This window comes from Drosophila takahashii, chromosome 2L (assembly GCF_030179915.1).
Source record: "Drosophila takahashii strain IR98-3 E-12201 chromosome 2L, DtakHiC1v2, whole genome shotgun sequence".
Taxonomy (NCBI): Eukaryota; Metazoa; Arthropoda; class Insecta; order Diptera; family Drosophilidae; genus Drosophila; species Drosophila takahashii.
Window position 1 is genome coordinate 20,657,942 of NC_091678.1, and position 23,734 is coordinate 20,681,675.

Consider the following 23,734-nt stretch of genomic DNA (forward strand, 5'->3'; position numbering starts at 1 on the left):
GAGTGGGAGTGAGCTGCACTTACAAAAAGAGAGTGGCAAAGGAGAGGACGTCGTCGACGAAGAAGAAGAAGAGACAGAAGAGCCCGAAAAAGGGCTGCGAAGAGCGGAAGCAGCTAAGAATGCAGAAAATAACACTGGTCGTGGGGTAATTTGTACTATCTCTCGATTTTCGGGGTAAAACCCCATGCATAGAACCAATGCAGTGAGTCAAAAGATTATCATCCAAATTTATTTTTGGGCTTGTTTCGCAATAAGTGATTATACGGTTTTAAATTTGCATAAATACAGATGTGTCGCAAAAGTGTCATAATTTGAATGGAACAAAAACTGGAAATGATTACAGGTCTCAAGTGTGAAACAATAATGGATTCAGGAAATTTGAATTCTTTTGAAATTTAAATTGTTTTTATGATTTCCAATGAATTTTAGAATGGCATAATTAAATGTTCTTAACTATGAAACACATTGCGTAGGCGTGTTCCCAAAGTAAGGATCATAAATAAACAAACAATACACGTTTTAATCTATAATTTTTCGTTATCAATTGAAAAAGTACATTTATAAATCGAAGGATTTTATTGAAAATACCAAATTCGTTGTACAGTAAAAAGTAACTATAAAGACCCAACTCAACTGCTTAGTTCACTTGCTCCAGAGAAAGGAAGAACCAACGATCAAGACCAGAATAGACGTCTAAACCTGTGTATAAGCAAGTTTAGCTTTTTATGGTCATTACCAACTAGGCTAGTTTACAACTGGTGACTTTTCTACACCGCTGATGCAATAGGAATATCTGAAAGAGAGATGGGGAATTAGAAAGAGGGGGAGGGGGCAGAGGCGGGCAAGGTAAAAGTCTGCGCGCTTGCGTCATGTGCGTTTTCAGCGTTTCCAACGTTTTCTGATCAAAAGAAAAGAATAACGTGGAATGGCAACCGCAGACGTCGACTTCGCTGCCGCAGAGCTCTACGTCCGGGGACTTTGGAGAATAAACCAGTCTAGAAACGCCGCTCGGCTCTATAATTATGCTGCTTGTTCGAGTATGTATACATGCATACAAATACAATGAAATACACCTCTATATACTGTCGGCTACAAAGGGCCTTAAACTTTGTTTAAAGTCAAGGTCAGTGATTTCTTGTGCGCCAATTGCGATGCTATCGTATCGTAACGCTCGTGAGGCTGCGTGACTAACGCACCGACCCACGGATTTTTGTACATTGGTTTTTCTATCACCATTCTAGGTGTTCAGAGTTTGTATCATTTAGATTCTAGAATGTAAATATGGATACCTATTGGTATCTACCTTTGCAGGTAGTACAAAAAGATTCTAAAACAAAAGATGTTATCCCACATTCAAAATAAATTACAATATTATGGATTTTTTCAAAAACGATATGTGTTACATATAACCATCATAATCACACTGTGGTATATTGCTGAATAATTTTGCAAAGAAGATCTAAATATATGAATTCTCCAGGGTATTTGAAAACTTCGATAAACGAATACTACCTTCCTTCCTTTTTTGTATTCATGCTTGTTTATCCCGCCTGAATTCCACGAATTGATGGGTTCAAGTGGCTTTCTGGGATGGGAAGATAATGCTGCTGCTGCTGCAGGGAAACAAGTGGAATAGTGGGATATGGTACGGCCACAGGCACAAATATCTGTTCCGTTTTCAGCCTCCCTATGTGATCGATATGTCCATATGTATAGCCGTCTCTGTCCCGTCGACAGAGCCACAACTTTTGTCCTTGCCGGCGGTTCATGAACCTTCGACTTTACTCCTCTGACGAACGACGTGCTTAAAGTAGCAAAAAAGATACGGCCGCAAAAAATCCAGCAAATACAAAACAGCACAAAAAAAAAAGAGCCAGCCGCCAATGGCAAAGAAAAAACAATTACGCCAAGCGTTGAAATATTTTCGCTACGGCCTGAAATACAGTCGAACTTCGCAAACTGGAATACATCTGCCACAAGAAGAAGCAACAAGAAAGAACCAACCATAAAAATACAGAATAGTACCAGTATTTAAGAGGCATTTTAACAAACAAGCACATGTAAGACATAAAAGCTTTGGGGCTTGTAGTTTTGGGCCTACATTATTTAATGACAAATTTGTATTTAACGTCTAAAACAATACAAACTTAAGAATTGTGAAGTCATAAAAGCTATATAATAATATATTATTAAAAGTTTTTATACAACAAACAGCCTGAAAATCTTGCATTTCTATTGTTAATATTTTATTTTGGTCCCTTTGCAGGTGATAAGGTTCCATTTAAAGAGTCTTTAGGAGCATAATTAACTATCTTGGTAACTTCCAAATCTAATGATTTGATAACCATATATTTTTTTTATTTACTTTTTTTTTATTTTTATACCCTTGCAGAGGGTATTGTGATTTCAGTCAGAAGTTTGCAACGCAGTGAAGGAGACGTTTCCGACCCCATAAAGTATATATATTCTTGATCAGCATCACTAGACGAGTCGATCTAGCCATGTCCGTCTGTCCGTCCGTCTGTCCGTCTGTCCGTCCGTTTCTACGCAAACTAGTCTCTCAGTTTTCAAGCTATCGGGATACAACTTTCCCAAAAGTCTTCTTTCTATTGCAGGTAGTATATAAGTCGGAACGAGCCGGATCGGACAACTATATCATATAGCTCTCATAGACACAATCAAGAAAAAAAAATTTAAAAAAAATTATATTTTGGGTGTTTTTGAACCTATAACATTCTACTTTTGGAAATGTCATTTTTTATCTAATTCTGAATTTCGAATAAAATTTTTTTTAAATCGGACGACTATATCATATAGCTGCCATAGGAACGATCGGAAAATTAATGGGAATATAATAGGAAATAAATTATTGCTTCGTTGGTTTTTATTGTATTCTCTTCTACTCTAGGATATAACTCTTTTCAAATATTTTCGAATTTCGATTTTAATTTTATCAAAATCGAACTACTATATCATATAGCTGCCATTGAAACGAACGCAAAATTAATGAGAAATAATAGGAAAATTAACATTTTTGCGATTTGTAAATTAATAGGAATTATCTGCAAGGGTATATAAGCTTCGGCTGGCCGAAGCTAGCTTCCTTTCTTGTTTTTTTTTACAATATTTCCTTTAAAAAAACTCATTACGATATTTTGATTTTTATGAAAATGTGTTGACATCTGAAATATGTAGAGTGAGTGAAAGAAATTCCGAGTGCTATACCCTTCCACCGATGGACGGGGCATTTGGGTTAGACCCCGACACGGCAACGTTCATTAGCCGACCGACCTCAGCCTCAACTGTTTTATTGCCATATTGACAGACAATTCAATCGAGCGCGTTTCAATAACCCAGCCAGGCTAATAATTTCCATGGGCAAGAGTGAGAGGTCCGAAACAAAAAAATGAAATGAGGGAGGGGGATGGCGAACGAGCGATCCCTTTAGCAGCTGTCACACACAACCAACAACAACAACTACCGCTGCCAGATGTTTCCCTTTGATCGGAGGGGGAAAACCCAACCCATAAACCATATAAAATACAACGATCACATATTTGTTATGGCTCTTTCAATAATTTTTGGGAAAGACGTTGGGCTGGAACAAAATGTGACACTTGAAACCGGAAATTAGCAGCAGCAGGCGATGCAGCTGTCGCTCCCTCTCTTTTCCTCGTTCGCTCGCCATCCCTCTCACTCTCTTGAAAGCCAGGTGAAGCCGTGTTTTAAGAGCTCCTATATGTACAATACATCCAATCATTCGATCGAGCCTCTCTTACAAGCAGGAAGTGGAGGAAATTCTGAAAGTGTTGCACGCTCTCTTCTCATCTATGATCACATTTGTCAGTTTGTCAGTAGTTCTTATGTCACTAATGGATCTGCGCGTTGGTATTATAAACAGTTAGTTACACCTTTCGGTTCCGGAACACGAGCGATTTATGCATGGCATAATGGAAAGCCTCTTAACCGAGAAAGAAACTGCGATTTGAAGAGAAACATGGTTATCAGATGTTCATCGTGCCTTTTAGAACCTAGATAAAAGCATTGATTCAGGGCGAAAGATTTTTTAATTTATATATAAAACGAATTAAATCAAACTAATTTATTAAAATAAACTGCATTATGACCGAAGTGAATTGATCTTGAGGGTACTAAAATTTAAAAACATTTCGTTTTTTTTTCTCCTTATTGAATTTAGAATATGTCCTTTGGAAAATCACTAAATGATATAAGGACACCTTAAATATAATATTATTGTAGACACAATTTGTTAACAAATAAAAAAAAAAAAAAAAAATAAAAAAAATAATTAGGTACTAGAAATACAAATACCTTGAAATTGTTTTTTGTCTTTACGTCTAAACGCTCTTTGTTAAAGTTATATAATATCATTCTTTAGCCAATACAGAATAGGAATAGAATATGAGAAGACAAAAATTATAAGATTGGGGGGACAACAAAATGCTATGAATAAGAATCCTATGAAAGACCATTTTTTCCAATTTAAGTTTTTTAGAGAGGAGTACGTAACTTTACCCACTTGGCCCGCATATTTGTAGTTGGGGATCTGTTTTTCGGACACTATTAAAGGTTCGAGGCCGATCGTTCTCGGTTTTCAACGCCCACCATATCCCGTTACATTAAAGCTAATGAGGGCACTTCATTGAACTCTCTTCTGTAGTCTTCTTTCTTCTTCGGTGTCTTCCCGCTGTGAATGTGTTTTTTTTTTGTCTTTTTGTTTGTTTCTGCACTGACCTCATAATTCGCATTAAACTAATAAGCAAAGAAGACGCCCCCTCAGGAAATTTCAATCAGCTTGTTGAAATCCGAACTTATATTTGAGCTTTTTTTCATACTGTTCCCCAGTTTTTTGTTTTTCCTTCTCTTTTTGCGATTCTCGGAAAGTTCACGATTTGGTCAAAATGTTGCGAAAATATTGTTGCGAAGGGGCGAGAGACTTTTTAACTAGAATCGAATGGCGAAACTGAGACCGAAAAAAGAGAGATGGAGCCTCAAATACAAAAACAGCCTTAAAATGACATTAGTTTGGACATAATAAATAAAACGTTAACAGACATAGAAACACAACAGCGGCAAAAGTCAACGAACGGCTAAAAAATTCACGAACTTGAAAAAAGTGTGTGGCTAACGTTGACGTCGACGCGGCAGAACGGCGATGTCAATAAACCAACTAACCAAGCGACCTGCGGACCATGAATAGGCAAAAATACACACACAAAAACGAGCAAACTTGTTGCTCTCGCACAGCAACACCAAATTTGGCATTAATACAACAAAAAATGAAATAAAATCTGTGTTTCCATCAACCAAATCTCTTGATAAATGTCCTGTGGTGAAATATATCACTTATACCACTACATTTGGGCGGAAGTTGAAACAACAAGTTAGAACGGTATAATTCAAGGGTCTCGACCAAGGAAATATCCTGTAGTCAGTTCATACAAGCATTGTACAAAATATAAGATCGAAAAACTATAGTTCGAGGTATTAATTAATTTTTCCTAAAATAAAAATTTCCATATTGCAGGTTAAGAATCTTTTTAACCGTGTTATATACATTTCCACGAATCCAATATACCCTTTAAGTTTTCGAGTATAATAAGATAAATAATAACAGCATTAGCACATGTTTCGCATTCGATATGTGGGGTCCTATATCGTACACCATCTCTTTCGCTCTATACCTCTGACTCCCTCTAACGGGGACCCGCATGGCATACAAATGAGAAGAAGAGGAGCTACTCCAGACATCAGACGCGTACGTGAGATATGATGAATAAGCCAACGTCCGTACCCATCATAACTCACTCCATTGAGCTTCTCTTCACATGCTGGCAGGTATTGGGTTTCTAGTACGAAGGACACGGAGAAAAAGAGAGAGGGATATCCCAAAGCGGTCTCAAGATAGATTTATTGTCTATGCGGATGGAAAAAAAAAGCCAAATGATAGACCAGAACGAAACCTTGAACACCCTTAAGCAGCATAAACCAATTTAACGATTAAAAGTTCTTAAACAAGTTATATTTTCCAAAACTTACCTCACAATATTTTTAATGACAGCCCTATGATTCCGACCTCAGGTCAAGTTTAACAGGTTCTTCTATAAATAAATACAAAATTAATCATGTTTTAATAGATGTCTTATATTTGTATTATAGTTAATAGGCAATTAAAACAGTGGACTTATAATAAATCTTAATTTTCCATACACTACGTGTGTTGCTTATACGATGTCAATTTATAATTATAATAAAAATTGCTTTCTTTATTTGACAGCCAACTTGTTGGCCAGATAATGAAGCCATTTGCTAGGGTATAAAAGCCCTTGAGTACACGCATTATTTCTAACATGTCCTTTGGATCTCTTGTACTTTCTCCCCCTCTTTTTATATTTGGTTTGCCCTGCGAAACACTTTACGTTAATTATGCACTGTACACAAAAAAAAAAGGAGCTTCCCTGCGGGGGATGTTGGGTGGGAGTTTATGGGAGGTGATCGTTGGGTGGAGGAGGCCTCATTTAAGAGCTTTGTCACTGCGGTCTGTTGCCAAAGGTGGGATTTCCTATGTATGTGGGCGGTTGTGATGTAATTGATGAACGCTGTTAATTATGACCGGCTTTAACTGTCACTTTTTGGGCAATTTCTCAGGTCGAGTGGTTTAATGAAATTGGGAGGTAGGTGGGTGAATGTCTCCTAATGAGGATGAGGCATAAAAGTCTACCTTTGTCACAAGAACCCCCGCTGAACTAAGATTTAAATTTTTAAAGGGTCTTATAGAGGAAGTTTTAAACTTCGGTAGATCTTTGATTTTCTTGACATTGATTTTCTTGACCTAAGAATATTAAATAAACGATTTAACAGGTAGAAAATTGATAGGCATTGCCATAAAGTGAATTTTGATAGTATTAATGAGAAAAGATTATGAGTTCTTGAAAAAATCTTATGAAAATAAAAGTTTCATTAAATTTATTACAGTCGCAATCAAAATTTGTTAAATATAATTAAGGATAAGTTTAATAGAATACATTTCTAGCTCACAAGTAAAACAAGTACAAACAAATCTATAGATAGTTAAATATTGGTTAATTTTGAATTTCCGTTGCATTCATTTCAAAAGGATCATCGATTTTGAATCTGCCATTCCTTAAAAATAAGGATGTCTATACTAAAGATTAGGTAAAATTCTTCGAAAACGTGTTCTTTATTAATTATTAAATTGATTCTAAACGTGATTCAAGTTGAAATTTATGAGGGATCCATATCGGATCATGCTGGCTGTGGAATGATTGACCTGCGAGAAGAAGGAGGAGGATAATTGGTCCCCGGAGCTATAAAGCCTTCTTTTCTGGTTTTCTTCTCGGCTCGGTTCAATGCCGGAGCGGCTGTTCCAGTTACCATTTCGTTCCCCAAGCGCCCACAGTTCGCGATCTTCACACGCGCAAAAAAAAATACGAAAAAGGGGGTGGTGAGGTCAGAGAGGGGGAATGGGGAACGGGGGACGGGGGTTTGGGGGGTGGTAGATAGGTTAGCTAAGCGTCTGTTTCTGTTCTTTTGTTTCAAACTCGTTTATTGGCTCTACCTAGGCAAGCATTTCAACTTTCAAAAAGAGCCAAAGTCAGCGACCAGGTTATAGTACCCACATCTATGTATGTATAGTATATATAGTATATGTATGTGCTTTAGACCCCGTGACTCCGGCGAAGAGTCTTTTGTGTCTGCGCTGTTGGCCAAAAATTCGCTTTGTTTTGCACTCGACAGCGCGCGCCTTCTTTATTATTATCTGCCTCTCCTTTGCCTGTTTGCTTTTGAGAACTTTTTTTGTTCTTCTGGCCTGGCGCATTTTCATCTTGGTGTTCTTGGCTCTCGGCTTCTTGGGTTGTTTTGTGTGTCCCCCCAGCTGTCATTAGGTTTTCTCCACATTTCGCAGTCTCTGCTAATGTCTTTGTTACCTTCATTTTGGGGTCTCCGGCCGAGCGAGTGTGTGTATGTTCTTTCACCTTTTTCGGGTAGTGGAAACTTTTTTTTTTGCCAGAAGGTCAACGTTCATAATTGCTTGTGATACACTCTTAAAGCCAACGAACCGCGTGCTTTTCGACCAACGACTCCTTCTCACAACACTCCCAATTGCGATATTAGATGCGGCAAATTATTATACCTCGTACAGTCAAAGATCGCTAGTGAGGAAAATTAAGTTACCAGTTGAGTTAAGAAATTGAAAAAATTGTTTTGTTACTATTTTAAATATATTTCAAAATTTGAACAAAAGGGCATAGCAGACTTACCTAAGGAAAACGGCCCCCAGCGATTTTTAAAAATTTTGAATCAGCGATGGTAGATAATTAGAAGGAGAATATGGAAACCAATTTTCAAAGCTATTGGACATTTGGCTGAGGAGTAATCGTCTGCAATCCAAAAATGTATTTAAGCTTATATCTGACCAACGGAAACGCTTAACTGAAAATTAGTGATGAGAAATCAAAGGGATAAGAAATAGGTCCTCGCTAAAGAAGCTTGGCATTTTTAAGACTTTTTAAAAGTGCAGAAAACCGCGATTAAAATTTTCAAAAAAATTTTGACCACTTTCAAGTTTTGGCAACCTCACCAATTTTTTGCAGCTCCTGTGTCTTTTAACCATTGAATTAATAAAAAAATCATAATTTTATAGGTGGTGCAACAGTGTCAAAGAAAGGAAAAACTAGATTTCAAGTAGTTTTGTGGGACGTTTTCTACAACCCGGCCACCCCAGTTTTTTTTTTAAGTTTTTAAAGTGCACAGTACCAACTTGATTGCAAAACACATTGCTTCCAATATTTATTCTCACACCTATTTTTGCACTATCATCACTCTTTTGCCGTATTTTGGCGTTAGAAAGAAAACACGAAATCAATTTTATCTTTCGAGCAGAAAGCACGATTTGCATAATTCAAAAGCAGAAATATCTGTCTTTTCATGGCCGATTACGAGATAAAAAAATAATGCTTTCAGACCATTGATGACCCAGCGATACCATTTTTTAAGTCCAAAAGTAGGCTTTTAATATGTAATACACAAAATTGTATATGCTTTGGAAAAAAGTAATAGGTCAATGAAAAGAATTCATAGCGAATTCCTCAACGGAGATCCCACATTAAATTGGGATAGAATGGTATTTTTTAAACTTACCTATTGGCTGAAATCCTACTTTTGGACTTAAAAAATTGTCTGAACATCTATGGACATCTATGGTCTGAAAGCATTATTTTTTTATCTCGTAATCGGCCATGAAAAGACAGATATTTCTGCTTTTGAATTATGCAAATCGTGCTTTCTGCTCAAAAGATAAAATTGATTTCGTGTTTTCTTTCTAACGCCAAAATACGGCAAAAGAGTGATGATAGTGCAAAAATAGGTGTGAGAATAAATATTGGAAGCAATGTGTTTTGCAATCAAGTTGGTACTGTGCACTTTAAAAACTTAAAAAAAAAACTGGGGTGGCCGGGTTGTAGAAAACGTCCCACAAAACTACTTGAAATCTAGTTTTTCCTTTCTTTGACACTGTTGCACCACCTATAAAATTATGATTTTTTTTATTAATTCAATGGTTAAAAGACACAGGAGCTGCAAAAAATTGGTGAGGTTGCCAAAACTTGAAAGTGGTCAAAATTTTTTTTGAAAATTTTAATCGCGGTTTTCTGCACTTTTAAAAAGTCTTAAAAATGCCAAGCTTCTTTAGCGAGGACCTATTTCTTATCCCTTTGATTTCTCATCACTAATTTTCAGTTAAGCGTTTCCGTTGGTCAGATATAAGCTTAAATACATTTTTGGATTGCAGACGATTACTCCTCAGCCAAATGTCCAATAGCTTTGAAAATTGGTTTCCATATTCTCCTTCTAATTATCTACCATCGCTGATTCAAAATTTTTAAAAATCGCTGGGGGCCGTTTTCCCTAGGTAAGTCTGCTATGCCCTTTGTAATTACTGTTAAAATCAGGGACCGTAATCATTATAAGTTAAATAATAAAAATTACTTTGTAATGATTAAAATTCAATTTTTATATTTTACTTAGAGCATAATAATTATTTTTGATCAAAAATAGGACTCAAAAATAATTTTTATTGATGATTTTTATTTTTTTGCTCAAAATAAAACTCAAAACAGCCTCGTGGGCCTCCTGTAAGACTTTTCTCCAATCTGATTTCACAGCCGTTTAAGAGGCTATTAAAACTACCTCCACGATTTTTGCAAATTTTTTAACCACTTTTAAAAATGGCTTATCCCATGATTTGTATTTTATTCCAATCAAAATATAACTCATAACAGCCTCGCGGTCCTTCTGTAAGACTTTTCTCCAATCTGATTTCACAGCCGTTCAAATAGTTATTAAAACTACCCCCACGATTTTTTGCAAATTTTTTTATTTTGATTGGAATAAAATAAAACTCATAGGACAAGTTATTTTTTAAAAGTGGTTAAAAAAATTTGCAAAAAATCGTGGGGGTAGTTTTAATAACCTTTTGAACGGCTGTGAAATCAGATCGGCGAAAAGTCTTACAGGAGGACCGCGAGGCTGTTATGAGTTTTATTTTGATCGGAATAAAATAAAAATCATAGGATAAGTTATTTTTACAAAGTGTTTAAAAAATTTGCAAAAATCGTGGAGGTTGCTTTGATAAGCCTTTAGACGGCTGTGAAATCAGATTGGCGAAAAGTCTTACAGGAAGCACGCGAGGCTGTTTTGAGTTTTATTTTGAGCAAAAAAATAAAAATCATCAATAAAAATTATTTTTGAGTCCTATTTTTTTGATCAAAAATAAAGATTACCATTGAACAAAAAGATAAAAATCAAAAAATTAAAAATCATGGCGGGAATGCATAGATTGGACAAAGATAATTATTTGGGTGAAAATCATTTTTTTTAGGCCTATTATAAGTGGCCGATTTTTTTGTTTGAAAAAATAAAAATAATAATTATTTTCGGTCCCTGGTTAAAATATTAATACAAATTTTAAAGTAACTAAGAATTACCCAAAAGGTACATGTTTTACTTTTTAAATTTATGGAAGTGTTTAGGTTCGTCTGTACCTATATAATTTGTTTGCTACACCAACGGAAATGGCACTTTTGAGTCGGTCCAGAAGTTTTCATTGCTTTTGAATTCCGCCTTACCCCTTACCTCTTAGTCCCCTCACCATATTTTGCACACCCCTTGATTATTTCTTTAATCAGATGTGGGAAGTTCTTTGAACTGAACTTGGCAAAAGCGACCTCCCTTTCTCTCAGGGGCTTTCAACGTTTCTTCCTCTGCCGTTTCGAGTGGGTTATTCCCCACTAATTTCCCCAAAGAACTTTTGACGGAGACCCGTTCTCTGGGGAGAGTTATGTACTCTGGGCAATCAGAGGGTTATAGGTCGGTCAAAGGTTCCGCCAGATTACCGATGGGGCCAAGCCCGGAAAACATTAGTTTTGGAGGGGTGCCCCAGTGCAGGCAGGGCATCAAGCTCAAAATTGAAACAATTAAATTATTCCATAATTATATGGATTGTCTATGCTGGATGAAGAATTAAATGAAGGGAACTCCAGCTGAGAGCCACGCCTGCACAAAACATCAAGTATCATTAACCAGCTTTATGGGTTGAATTTTATTTGGTGTTGTTTGTACTTAAATGAACTCGAATTGGTCGGAAAAACGGGGGATAGAGAAGAGCCGCCAGTGCAAGAAGAAAAATTAATGATTTGTTTTTATGAAGTAACATTAAGCCTTTTTGGTAAACTTTTTTAAAAATGTGTTTAACAATAAAAGAGATATTGATTAATATTGAAATCTGTTATTTATATTGAAAACTTTTGTTAAAAAACCATTTAAGAAATAAAGGACTGATATTAAGCCATTAGGTTTTTAAAGTTTATGTTAAGTTTTGGCCCTTAAATCTCTCAAAGTAGGTAAGTAATGAAAATTTAAGATTTAAGATTAAAGTATGCTAAGGTACTATAACATTCCCATATTTTTCTGAGTGTAAGCGACAAGCTGGAAAAAAAAACAAGAAAGGAAGCTAGCTTCGGCCAGCCGAAGCTTATATACCCTTGCAGATCATTCCTATTAATTAACAAATCGCAAAAATGTTCAATTTTCTAATGTTTTTCATTAATTTTCCGATCGTTCCTATGGCAGCTATATGATATAGTCGTCCGATTTTGATCTAATTAAAATTGAAATTCGGAAATATTTTAAAAGAGTCATATCCTAGAGAAGAGGATAATACAATAAAAACCAACGAAGCTAGAATTTATTTCCTACTACTTTTCCATTAATTTTCAATCGTTCCTTGGGCAGCTATATGATATATTTAATTCGAAATTCAGAAATATTTAAAAAATAACATCCCCAAAAGTAGAAGGTAATATTTCAAAAAACACCGAAGCTAGAATTTTTTTAACGTTTTCTTTTCCGATCCTTCCTATGGGAGCTATAAGATATAGTTGTCCGATCCGGTCGGTTCCGACATATATACTACCTGCAATAGAAAGAAGACTTTTGGGAAAGTTTCATCCCGATAGCTCAAAAACTGAGAGACTAGTTTGCGTAGAAACGGACGGACAGACGGACATAGCTAGATCGACTCGTCTAGTGATGCTGATCAAGAATATATATACTTTATGGGGTCGGAAACGTCTCCATCACTGCGTTGCAAACTTCTGACTGAAATCATAATACCCTCTGCAAGGGTATAACAACAACGACAATGGCCAATCATCAAGCAACATCAACAACAAAGCGGCTGAAGAATGGGAGAAGAACGTCGCCATCAGCTGAAGAATCGGAATCAGTGAAGAACGTCGACAGCGGCGTTGGCGTACGAACATTGACCTTCATTAAGGAAGAAGAAGCAGAAGCGGTAGAACCCACTGACGGCAGCAACAACATTTCAAGCTCTCTCAATCTCCTCTTGTTGCCGTTTTTATTGTTGTTTTGGCCATCAATCAGTCAGGCTTCGCACTCTCTCACTCACTCAAATGCAGTTTCCTTTAAGCTTAGGCTTTCCCTCTCTCCCCCTCCCTTCACTCGCTGCATCTATCGCTTACTCACCGCCAACAACGGTAAATTTGCTTACGTTTTTCTGGTTTAATAAACACAATATTATTTAACACTGACATTTTACAACCAAGGAACACAAACGCCAAATGCAAACTAAGTTACACTGAAACTAAAAAGCAGCCTAATTTGTATTTATAGTAAAATGATTAATTTTTAAAGTTAAAAAAAAAATTCGAGTACTTTTACATACATAGTTTCATCGAATTGAACTCTTCTTGAAGCTATTAAATAATTGTATTTTTTATTACATTTAGATATTATGAAGACTAAAAAAACCTAAACCCTTTCTTTTAATGTTAATAACAAATTTAAAATTTAAAATATGATTAGTTGTGAATTTTAGACAACCCAAATAGGTTTTCCCAAAAATCGACCCCAATACTTTTTTTAAATAATCTCTGAAACTAGTGGTTTTTAAAAAGTATATTTTTAAAAAAATATTTTTTTATGTGTCTGCTGGCGTCGCTGTCGACGCCTACTGCTCTGCCAGCGCTAAATGAGCTTTGGGAGGCGGGGCCGGGGGGCGGGGGCACATTCACTTCTCGTTTTGAGCTGAATCACCATAAACCAAAAGCCACGAGTTGCGGGCCAGCGAAAGAATAAATAATAAGTGTCTTTGGGGCGCGAGAGAGTGAGCGAGACGGAGGGATGGGGAGACCGGGCCAGGCAACACAAGAATATCTAATAAGAAATCAGCAAAACCGAGTCTGAAAAAACGTGTTTTTGTGTTTTTCGTTGTTATTCCTTATTTTTATTATTTTTATTTCTTCTTGTATGTTGTTTTATTTCTTTCTTTTTGCTGGATTTTGATGGGGGGCGTGGAGGGAGGGGGAAAACCGGGAGGTGGATCGGGGGGAGGTTAGCTGAACGGAACGAAGCGGTCAACTGAAGCTCTAAGCGCGACACCAAAAAAAAGTACATTGTGAAATCATTTCTATTTCTAAACAACAACAAGCGGAACCAACAACAAGAACTCCAAGCAGCGGCAGCAAGAATTTGATAAACGACTACAGTGGTCGGTCGGAAATACTCGGTTGGCGAAATCCGGAATCGTACATGAATCATCTTATCAGTACGCCTTAGTTTGTAACGATTAAAAATAGTAGTTTTTAAGTTGATGGAAAAAATTTGATAATAAAGAACTCTACCATTGGTAAAGCTTTGAACCCCATGTCACAAATAGGGGACGAGGAAATGAAATGAGAAATACCAAAATATTTATTCACTATCTTTGCTTTTTGCCACTTAATTTGCAAATTTTGTGAAACAATTTTTTAATTTAAATATTAACTTCTTAGTTTATAATGAAATGAGAGACACCACAATATTTATTCACTATCTTTGCCTTTTTGCCATTTAATTTGCAAATTTTATCAAACAATTTTTAAATTTAAATATTAATTTTTTCGGTTTATAAACAAAACATCTTTAAAGATTTCCTACGAGTTGCATTAAACTTTTGCAAAACCATATCTCATTAATTATAGCGTTTACTGTACATGTGTGCAACTGGCTGATCTGCCCCCCCCCCCCTCTCCCGCCCACAACGCCAAGCCGTCTTGTTCTACCTCCAAACGGCATTCGCTTTGTTTTATCAGCAATTTCAATTTCAGCTGAACTATACTCTGAATATTTCTACATACAATGTTTCAGTATGGATTCGAGTCGTCGGGCTGTGAATTCTCTGGTGCTGTTCTTTTTGCCCGCTCTGTTTCTTCTGGCTTGCTGTTATTGTTATTGTTGTAAGATTAATTTGCTTTAACAGCTGTCTTGTCGTCTGGTCTGCGAACACACAAATATACTCGAAAGCCAAACAAAGTCAAAGACAATTCCGAAGACTCCAAAAGCGAGCAGCGTGTGAATTTTCTTGTGGGGAGGAAGAACCAATGCGATAAGAAAGGAGGGGAAGCTTCCAACACCAAGTGCAAGAAGACTCGCGGCTGTGAAGAATTGAAGTTGAGGGGAAGCAAGGAAAGACGGACAAAGTTCTGTACGGTACAGACTCGATAGTTTCAAAATTTGGATTTATTTTCATTCACTAATATATTTTTCCTTTAAGACAGTCTTCTTAGCTCTAATTTCCATTTGTACCCACCATTTGACAGTAATCTTTAACCGTAGTTTACTGTATTCCCCTAATGGAAAACTTTACATTTTCGAACTGGCGGCACTGCAACAACAGCGAAAAAGCCAACAAAATCACATTAAATAAAGAAACACATGCTGTTGCTTATATTCCTAGAAAATCTCACACAAATGGAGCTTGAAGGAGACGAAATTCTACTAAAAGATTTTATCTCAGATAATGCCCCTCATCGTACCCACCTCTAAAAACTAAAGATCCCGGCAGACCTATTATGATAATGGAATCTAACTTAATAACAAAGGCCAACCTGTTCAAGCAAAACGGAAACATAGCTCCGAGACCCATCCCAAAGCCATTTCAAAACAAAAGTTTTGACAAAATTCCCACGAACCCTGCCTTCCGCACACCCCTCGCCATGCCATTTACAACCCTCTTTACAAGACCCATAAAGATTCATTTACAAGACAGTTTTCTTGGGACCATTTCCCATTTGCATGCGTTAAATTTTCGCATATTCATGAGGACGTAAGGACACAGGACACCGAGAATGCGAGAACGTAGCTGATTCGATCCTGAAACTAGAGAGAAAACTACCCCTTACGGTTAACAAAAGTAAATGACCTTTAATAATGTTGTTCGGCAAATTTCACGGACAAAACGAAAAGCGGAAAACAAAGACAGAATGGTCGGTTACAGGAACTGCTGGAGAACCGGTCGTCCTCTCAAATCATTTAACTAAAACCCATCAATCTGTATACAAGAACCACACCCAAAATAACTTCGCGGAGGCGGGGAAGGCAATAAAACCATTTTATATCCCGTACCCCCCAAAGGTAAAATAACACTAAAACAAAAGCTTGGTGGAGGCCCTCTCTATAGAGAGTGCAATTAAAGGTGCTTCTTGACTTTATGCTGTCATAAACTTGTAATCGAAGATGCCGCGCCTACACAGTAAAAATTGGAAGCACTTAATGGTAGGAAACTCCTAAAACAACTATCCAAAATAGCATAAAATATAATTAGGTAATATGTAATAATTAAAAGAAAATTCTATTTAAAGACCCGGATATTATTAAACTTTTTTGATTCTAATGCCGATATTTTTGTGTTGTTCAAAAAGAGTTTCTTCTCGCTGTGTACATTCCTTGCAACATGCATATTTTAATATATAAAATCGTAAAAATATAATATACAAAAATTCATAAAACTCCCGATAAAGGTGTACACCAACGAACGAAGGGCGTTGAATCCGAATCCATTCCACCCTCAAATCCCGTTCAACATATGAAAATCAAATCAGCGAGGGTTGCCATTGTACTATGCAAACAAACAGATGTGCGTGTGTGTGTGTGTACAGGGGGAGGAAAACCTGTATGTGTGTGTGAGGGTGGAATGGGTGGTCGGGGGCGGACTGGTTTGGGAGGTCTTCCGTCTGTCTGGGGTCAATGCACAAAAATGCGTAGAACGTGCTAGTGTCCGCCGTTTTTAACAGGGGGGTTTTGGGTTGAGCTCTGCTGGAAAATCGTTCACTTTTCGCACTCACCAATACTCTCCCGCACGCACCCACACAATCGCACACACACACGCACGCAGAACTGATGCTGGGGGCTGGCCCAAAAGTTTGTTGACCCCAACGCGAACAGACAGCAATGCGTAGTTGAATATATATTGCGTACAGTGAACGCCCGCCGATTCTCAAAGTGTATTGCTTTTTAAAGGTAAATGTTCCCTTTTCAAATTTATTTTTGATTTTTAAATTTTTAAAGAACAACTGCTAAAACTTAATTGGTATCTTAAAAACTATGAATACTTTGTAAATCCACACTTTCTTATGTTTTATATATAATATGCCTTATTATAATTGTCTTTATCATTTTTTTTTGACTACCTGGTCACATATTAATAATAATACTTTTTGGCAAGACAGAAATCCGTATTACCCAGTAAAGACTGTATTTGGTGTTCTTGTATTTCGGGGTAAGATGCGTTCCCCTTTTCTTTGCCGGCAGCCCAAGAGGGTTGATTAGCGCCACCCCCTCGTCACCCACCACCCATCCACATCCACCCATGTGAGCGTAGACCTTAAGCTACCTTCCTTCCTTCCATCCTGGGCATTAATAATATGGCTGACATGACTATTTATTTATTTGCAAGACACTTTCCCTAATGTTGCCGAGGGGGTGGCCAGACGACGGTGGTCCCACCCCCCGAAAAAGGGATCAAAGTCAGACGCATACAAAATGCCGTTGTAAGTTCCATATAAGTGAAAAACCACCCCTGCCAAAAATAAGCCACACCGAGAGGGGAAAAATGCAAGTTGGACAAAAAAAAAATAAAGTAAAGTAAAATAAAATGAAAGCGGCAGCTGTAAAGTTCAACAATAAAAGTGGGAAGCAACAGAGCAAAGAAAAAAAAAAAAGTGAAACGAAAATGAAATGAAACTAGGCGCAGGACACACAGGGGATGTGATGTGAGTCCTTTGAGGCGAGCAGCAACCACCACCGAAAGCAACAGCAACATCAACACCCATCAGCAATATGTGCGATGGCAACAGACGGCATCGGACACATTTTACGGCTGCTCTACGGCGGTATTATGCAAATCCCTTCGAGCGTACAGTGAAAAGAGGTACAAATAATACTCGAATAAAATGTGCATTTCAATTGCAAACCACAAGAATCGCTGGTGGTTTTCCCCTCGCCATTTCCCTTTCTATTCACCTGAAACTACAGGCCGGAAATCAAAAGCAACTCTTTGAAATTCTATGAATTTAATATATCTTGGAACCAAAAAAGCAGGAAACGCAGAATATACGACTTTAATACTTCATTACTTTATTTTATCTTTGAATATCATATCATATTATAATGATTTTTGGTCGTTGGTATGATAAAGTTCAGCCGGTAAACGTTTTTTTTATAACTTGAAAATAGTATTTGATTAACATTGAAAAAAGTAGCTCCTTAAAAAGAGATTTTATAAAATTTAATTACTACTTGTAGTTAAATTCTTGGATTGATTTATTATTTACACTACAGGGGATATGACGAAGGATATATAAACCCGACTTTACTTTTACCAATTACCGTTCTACCTATAACCCCTGATATCCTTTTTAAACATTGCGAAATTTTGATACCCTATCGAAGGCTATAAATAAGGAAACCTAAACAAAGGAGAAACAAGAGAAAAATGCATGTGAAGGTTTTGTTTGTTTTATGGCCCTCTGCTGGCGTCGCTGCTGCTGCGTCTGGGCTGCGATCACGAGCACGTAGAGAAACAGAAAGAGGCGGGAGAGGGGGTGGGGGGAGCGAGTCTCAGCTTCCTTCTGACTTGCTCTTCCTACACAGGGAAAAATTTGCTTTCAGGGATATTAAACATTTTTAAATAAAATTTTATTTACAACCTGGTTACTATTACTTTGCACTTAAAATATTCTACTTCAGCATCTGAATTTAATAGTTATTTAGTTTCCTTAGTTTTTTCTGTGTATTTTGTCTGGCCACCAGCGTTCATTTAGTTGGTTTTTATGTTGATTTTGGGAATTCTAAAAATGCTTGCAGCTTCATCCTTTTGCGTCTGAGTCTCCTTCCTCTCCTCCTTCCCCTCCCCCTACTCATGGCCCGCATCGAATGCAGCCGGCAGCAGATGACAGGTTTTTTGCTCTCCTCCGCCTCCTGCTTCGCCGTCTTCTCCGGCCTTATGGCGCTCCCCACCTCCTTCGTGATTCGCTGCACAGGATGTTGGAATATCACGTTGTCGTGTCCGTGTTTCCGTCTGTTCCTTGTTCTCCGTTCCATTCGCTGTGCTCTCCATCTTCGTCTTGTGGCATTGCCACTTTGCCTTTTTTGTCTGCTGTTGAACCCTGCTCCCCTTTGCCCCCTCCTTCCATTTCCTTTCGCCCCCCAAACTGTCTGTGTATTTTATTTCATTTCGTTTCGTTTGCCTTTCGATGTCTGCAGCATCCTTGGAAATTTGTAGCACAGTAAAGACTCGGTAAAAAAAAGCGAGCATTTTTAAAAGACATGCAATAATCAAAATTTAAACACTTAAAGTAAAATAATTGTTTCCCAAGTGTAATTGTGACTGATAAATAAATATATTATTTCTCTTCCTAAATATTTATATTTCAATTTATTTGTATCTTCCTATTTCCTATACAACAGGCACCACTGTACCCATGAGTATCAGCATCCTGACAGATATTTTGTATTTCAAGTAGATTTGTGCAATATTCATGGGACAAGGTGGAAGATATTTCACTCCTGGGAGAAGTCACAATTTTGGATGCCAACCACCTATGCCATTTATTTGTACATTACATACACAGAAAAAAACTAGATATAAGAAATAAAGTGGTAAAAAAGTCACTTAGGAAATCGGTCTTATCACCAGCTAGTATTTTTAAAGGAGTAAACGAGATAATAAAATATTGTCTATTTTTATAATAATTAGCACACTAAGAGAAAAGTAAATTAGTCCCTAAGGACTTGTCTGTAATCTTGAAATTGATCATATTAGTTTTTCGTAGTGTATGCATTGTCTGCAGGTTAGACTCGTTTAGGTTTATTGTAATTTAGAGTACAATATTACACACGAGTGCGGAAATTGTTTACGAATCAGTTTCGCGAGTAAATGCTGGGGAAGTTATTTTCCCTATAGAGGGCCATATATCGGTGTATGGTTGTGTTTGTTTACACGGGCCACACGAGAACCTTCTTTTGTATCGTATTCCCAGAACCATTTCGCACTTCTCCTTCCCCTTTTTTTCTTCTCCCTTTTTTGCGACGATCGTGACGCTTTAATGCAGTTCATTTGTTGTAACCACTACAAAGCCAAAATAATTGCAACTCAAAAAAGAAAACCATAAAAATAAGAATAGAGTTGGCCCAGGAGAGAATGAGAGAGCGAGAGCGAACCCCTTTTTCGGCCAGGAGAGAGCAGCTGCCTCGCTCTCACACACACAAACAAGTCGGAAAAACGCCGGCACTGAAATATACATACAAATTCACTGCAGCCCATGTAAAAAGAAAAACAACAAGCAAAAAAGGGCGCCCAACATAATGGGGGAAACAAAATGGAAACGGAACGCAGCCTAGACCAAATTGCAACAACTGCAAATTGGGGGGAACGCATGGCGCCAAACGAAACGTGAGACACATTCGCACATACACACACAAACATCAAAAAAGCGATTATTACAACACAAGCTTAAAAGCGCGTGGGAGCGCGGAGGGGGAACGCATGAGATAACGGAACATGCAGCCGCATTAGTCACCACCAAAACACAACAACAAATGTGTATGCCAGCCACCACCAAACAAATGAGTGCAAAGGAGCCAGCAGGATGCCAAAAAAGAGGATAAGGGGGAGAGGCAGGGTGAGAGGAGAGGGAGCATAGCAACCAGTGGAAACCAAATTACAGTGACTATTGGCTAAAAGTGCGGCCGAAAAAAGTCAAAATGCTCTGGACTCGAGATAGAATGCTGCATACTACAAGGAGCTTTAAAGGTCCTGATAAAAATTTCGGTTATTAATAACTTAATTTTTAAAGTCGAAAATTCCTTCAAAAATTTTAACAGCAATTCTACTGCTTAAAAAATTTATAAAAATACATTCAGTATTTAATCTTTTAAAATTTATCAAGTTTTTTTTGAAAAAGTGTCCAGTTATGTATATTTAAATTTTAGTCCGGCGTTGGGTTTTTTCTTTAATTTGAACGCAACGCGGATTCTTCATTGGAAAAATAAATTAATTTTATGCCTAATTTTATTTTATTTTTTTTAAATCATATTTTTATGGCGACTCCGCATATTAGACTAATGTTATTGTAAGAAATGTCATTATCTTCCAATTTCTAAAAGCCATTTTCTCGTCCGCATGTTAAATTTAAAGTAGGGATAAAATATTAAAAACGTTTAGAAACTAAGAGCTTAAAGCCCACTTTAAATTTAACATGCGGACGCAAAAACGGCCCTAAGAATATTAATTTCTGCATAATCCAATACCCAGAAATCTAAACTGTAAATGCAAATGCAATGTGCTAATTAGGAATTTTAACAATTGCTCAAGTATTAAAGTTTAGTGTATCAGCAATAGCAGAAAAAACAGAACAGCAGGCAAAGTAACGATAAAGTTAAAGCCTCTGAACTGGTATTTTTTAGCCATCACTTCCGCCTTCGCCGGCTGCGACGTCGACTGCGCAGCGGCAGAGGCAGCTGCCTGTTCGCGCCTGTGTGTGTGTGAGCAAAAAAAAGAGCTGCATGAATTTGCATAATTTTCGGGACTCAAAGGGGGCGTGGCCAATAACAAAAATTGAAATGACATTTCGGTGTTGTTCAATAAAGGTTATTTATACGGTGTTATTAATAAGCACATTGTGTGCAATAAAACAAACCTGTATTGCAGTTTATTCCTGATGCAAAAAACATAAAAAATGAAGTGCCGTTTCTTCGTTGTATGCGCTTTTGGCCGAGTGTCGGTGTTTTTGGAGCAACTTCACGTTGAATGCATTGCGAAAATAATTATGTTTGCCGTTGCAGTTTTTTTGTTTTTGTTTTCTGTCCTCCTCTCTGCCCCTCTTTTTTGCCGCCTTTTTCTGCTGATGCTTTCAAACAAACCAGCACACACACATTTATGCGAAAGGCGGCCTGCAATTATGCTAATGCGGCTGTTTGCGACACTTTTTTCTTTTTGGCCCACACCGCACAAAACTGATTTCGCAGCTGGCCCCCAATAAAATTGGCCACAGAACGAAGCGAATTAACAAACAACACACACAATTCCAATTCAATGCTGAGTCAAAAACCGCGTCCGTGTCAGAACGCGTGAAGAACTAGAGGTGGTGGAAACATCGTTGCGGTATCGATACATCGATAGGAAATTCCGACATCGGTGTTTCTCTCGGGGGTTGAATTAATTTTAAATATAAAAGCAGTTAAAAAGTCACCAGAAGATCGCTAATGATCAAAATATGACCTAAATTGAAAACATGAAAAACTTTTTCAGGTAGGATTCAAGAACATGGATGAACAAAATTTGCAAAGTTCTGCGATGTTTTACTCTTGTACTTTTTATGCATTTACATATATTTTAAATGTATGTACACCATTTATTAAATTAAATTTAGGTTTTATTTCATTATTTTTAGGTAGCTCTAGCTATTTAAATTTGTTAGCTACTTTAAAAGCCAAACAATCGATAGGCCCCCAATCGATTGTAGTGGCATGTGCCTTGCACGTTTTTTGTAAACAAACGAAAAAATATTTAAACTTATTTAAAATGGGAGCATTGGCAGAGGTGATTAAAATAATAAGTAAATTGTAATTATTTATTAAAAATGTATTATTTCACCAGCTGGCTGGCGATGAGAAGAACGGCGAAGGATCCCGGACGTTTGTGTTCACCAACGAGGGTCACACGCTGGGAAATGCCCTGAAAACCATTATAGCCCGCTATCCGGAGGTGGACTTCTGTGGCTACACCATTCCCCATCCCACCGAGCAGAATCTACACTTTCGCATCCAATCCCATCGAGACAGGGCCGTAGATATACTCAAGCGGGGACTGGAGGATCTGGAGGGACTGTGCGATCACACAATCGTTACGTTTGAACAGGAGATTTCCAAGTTTAATGCCGTAAAGGTGGAGAATACATGAGGGATTATATTAATATAGAATATACTACAAACTAGACAACGCTGCGCGCCTTTTTGGGATCGTAGTTGGGTTTGCGGAGATGATGATAGTTGGGCAGGACCTTGCGGAGGAAGTCTATCTGAAGGGTCTGCGATCCCTGCTTGTCGATGGCCTCGCGCTGCAGTCCCTGCTCGCCATAAACAATGGTGTTCTCCGGCAGAAGTTGACTGGTATGGATCTTAATTCCTGCCCCCACCACACAGCCACTGGAAACGGTTACGCCGCGGCCCACAAACGATTTGCTTTCGAATACATTCTTATCGCCAATCCGAGAGGCTTCCACTTGGCAGCCCACTTCGAAGACATTGTGGGTGCCAATGCTCAGGATGTTGTTCACATCCCACACTGCTCCCGGTTCCAGGCGATGGGCTATGGTGGCATACTCCTCGATTATGCAGTTTTCACCAATTATTATGGGTCCTGCGTCGGCAATAACGGTGGCACTCGGATGAACCACACAGCCCGACGAGAAGGTGATGTCACCGCGCAGATTGCTCTCCTCGCAAACCACCGCCTTGGGCAGGATTTTGATTCTACGGGGGAGGATTAATACTAAAGCTATGAAGTCTTCTTATTTTCGGGGTCTTTAGAGCGATAATCACCTGTTTTCCGAGGGCATTTTCCTATTTTCCAAGTTGTTTACGTTTTTGTCTTAGTGCTAAAAGTACTAAATAATACCACCCGTAATCATCGATAAAAAGCTCTCAGTGACGATATCTGTTAAAATTAATAGCTCTAGAAAAATAAAATTTCTATACAAATGCTGGATAAAGATAAAAATGGGATAAATGGATAATAAAGATTGGTAGGCTTGTGTTCTTATTCATAGACAATTGAAAATTGCATTTTATATTA

At 37.6% G+C, this 23,734-nt stretch overlaps 3 protein-coding genes across 8 annotated transcripts in view; 1 reads left to right on the forward strand and 2 right to left on the reverse strand.

Moving 5' to 3' along the window:
- Positions 1 to 22,019, reverse strand: part of brat (brain tumor) — a 44,224-nt gene extending 22,205 nt beyond the window's left edge. For 2 of the 6 annotated variants that reach the window (XM_017159101.3, XM_070215003.1), the window contains exons 1-2: positions 21,579 to 22,019; positions 6,061 to 6,122 (exon numbers count right to left, since the gene is read on the reverse strand). The gene's annotated coding sequence lies outside the window, so the exon portion shown is untranslated. Of the gene's footprint in view, positions 1 to 6,060; positions 6,123 to 7,970; positions 7,988 to 13,086; positions 13,134 to 21,578 lie in introns of those variants that run through there. The other 4 variants (XM_070214986.1, XM_070214989.1, XM_070214992.1 and 1 more) reach the window with 4 other exon arrangements.
- Positions 22,020 to 22,378: 359 nt separating this feature from the next.
- Positions 22,379 to 22,879, forward strand: Polr1D (RNA polymerases I and III subunit AC2 l(2)37Cg). The gene is made up of 2 exons (XM_017159111.3): positions 22,379 to 22,480; positions 22,538 to 22,879. Exons 1-2 carry the CDS (start codon positions 22,463 to 22,465, stop codon positions 22,838 to 22,840), a joined length of 321 nt encoding a protein of 106 aa, XP_017014600.2. The 5' UTR covers positions 22,379 to 22,462; the 3' UTR covers positions 22,841 to 22,879.
- Positions 22,785 to 23,590, reverse strand: DCTN6-p27 (dynactin subunit 6). The gene is made up of 2 exons (XM_017159110.3): positions 23,482 to 23,590; positions 22,785 to 23,412 (listed from the first exon to the last, which is right to left on the reverse strand). Exons 1-2 carry the CDS (start codon positions 23,496 to 23,498, stop codon positions 22,872 to 22,874), a joined length of 558 nt encoding a protein of 185 aa, XP_017014599.2. The 5' UTR covers positions 23,499 to 23,590; the 3' UTR covers positions 22,785 to 22,871.
- Positions 23,591 to 23,734: the final 144 nt, after the last annotated feature.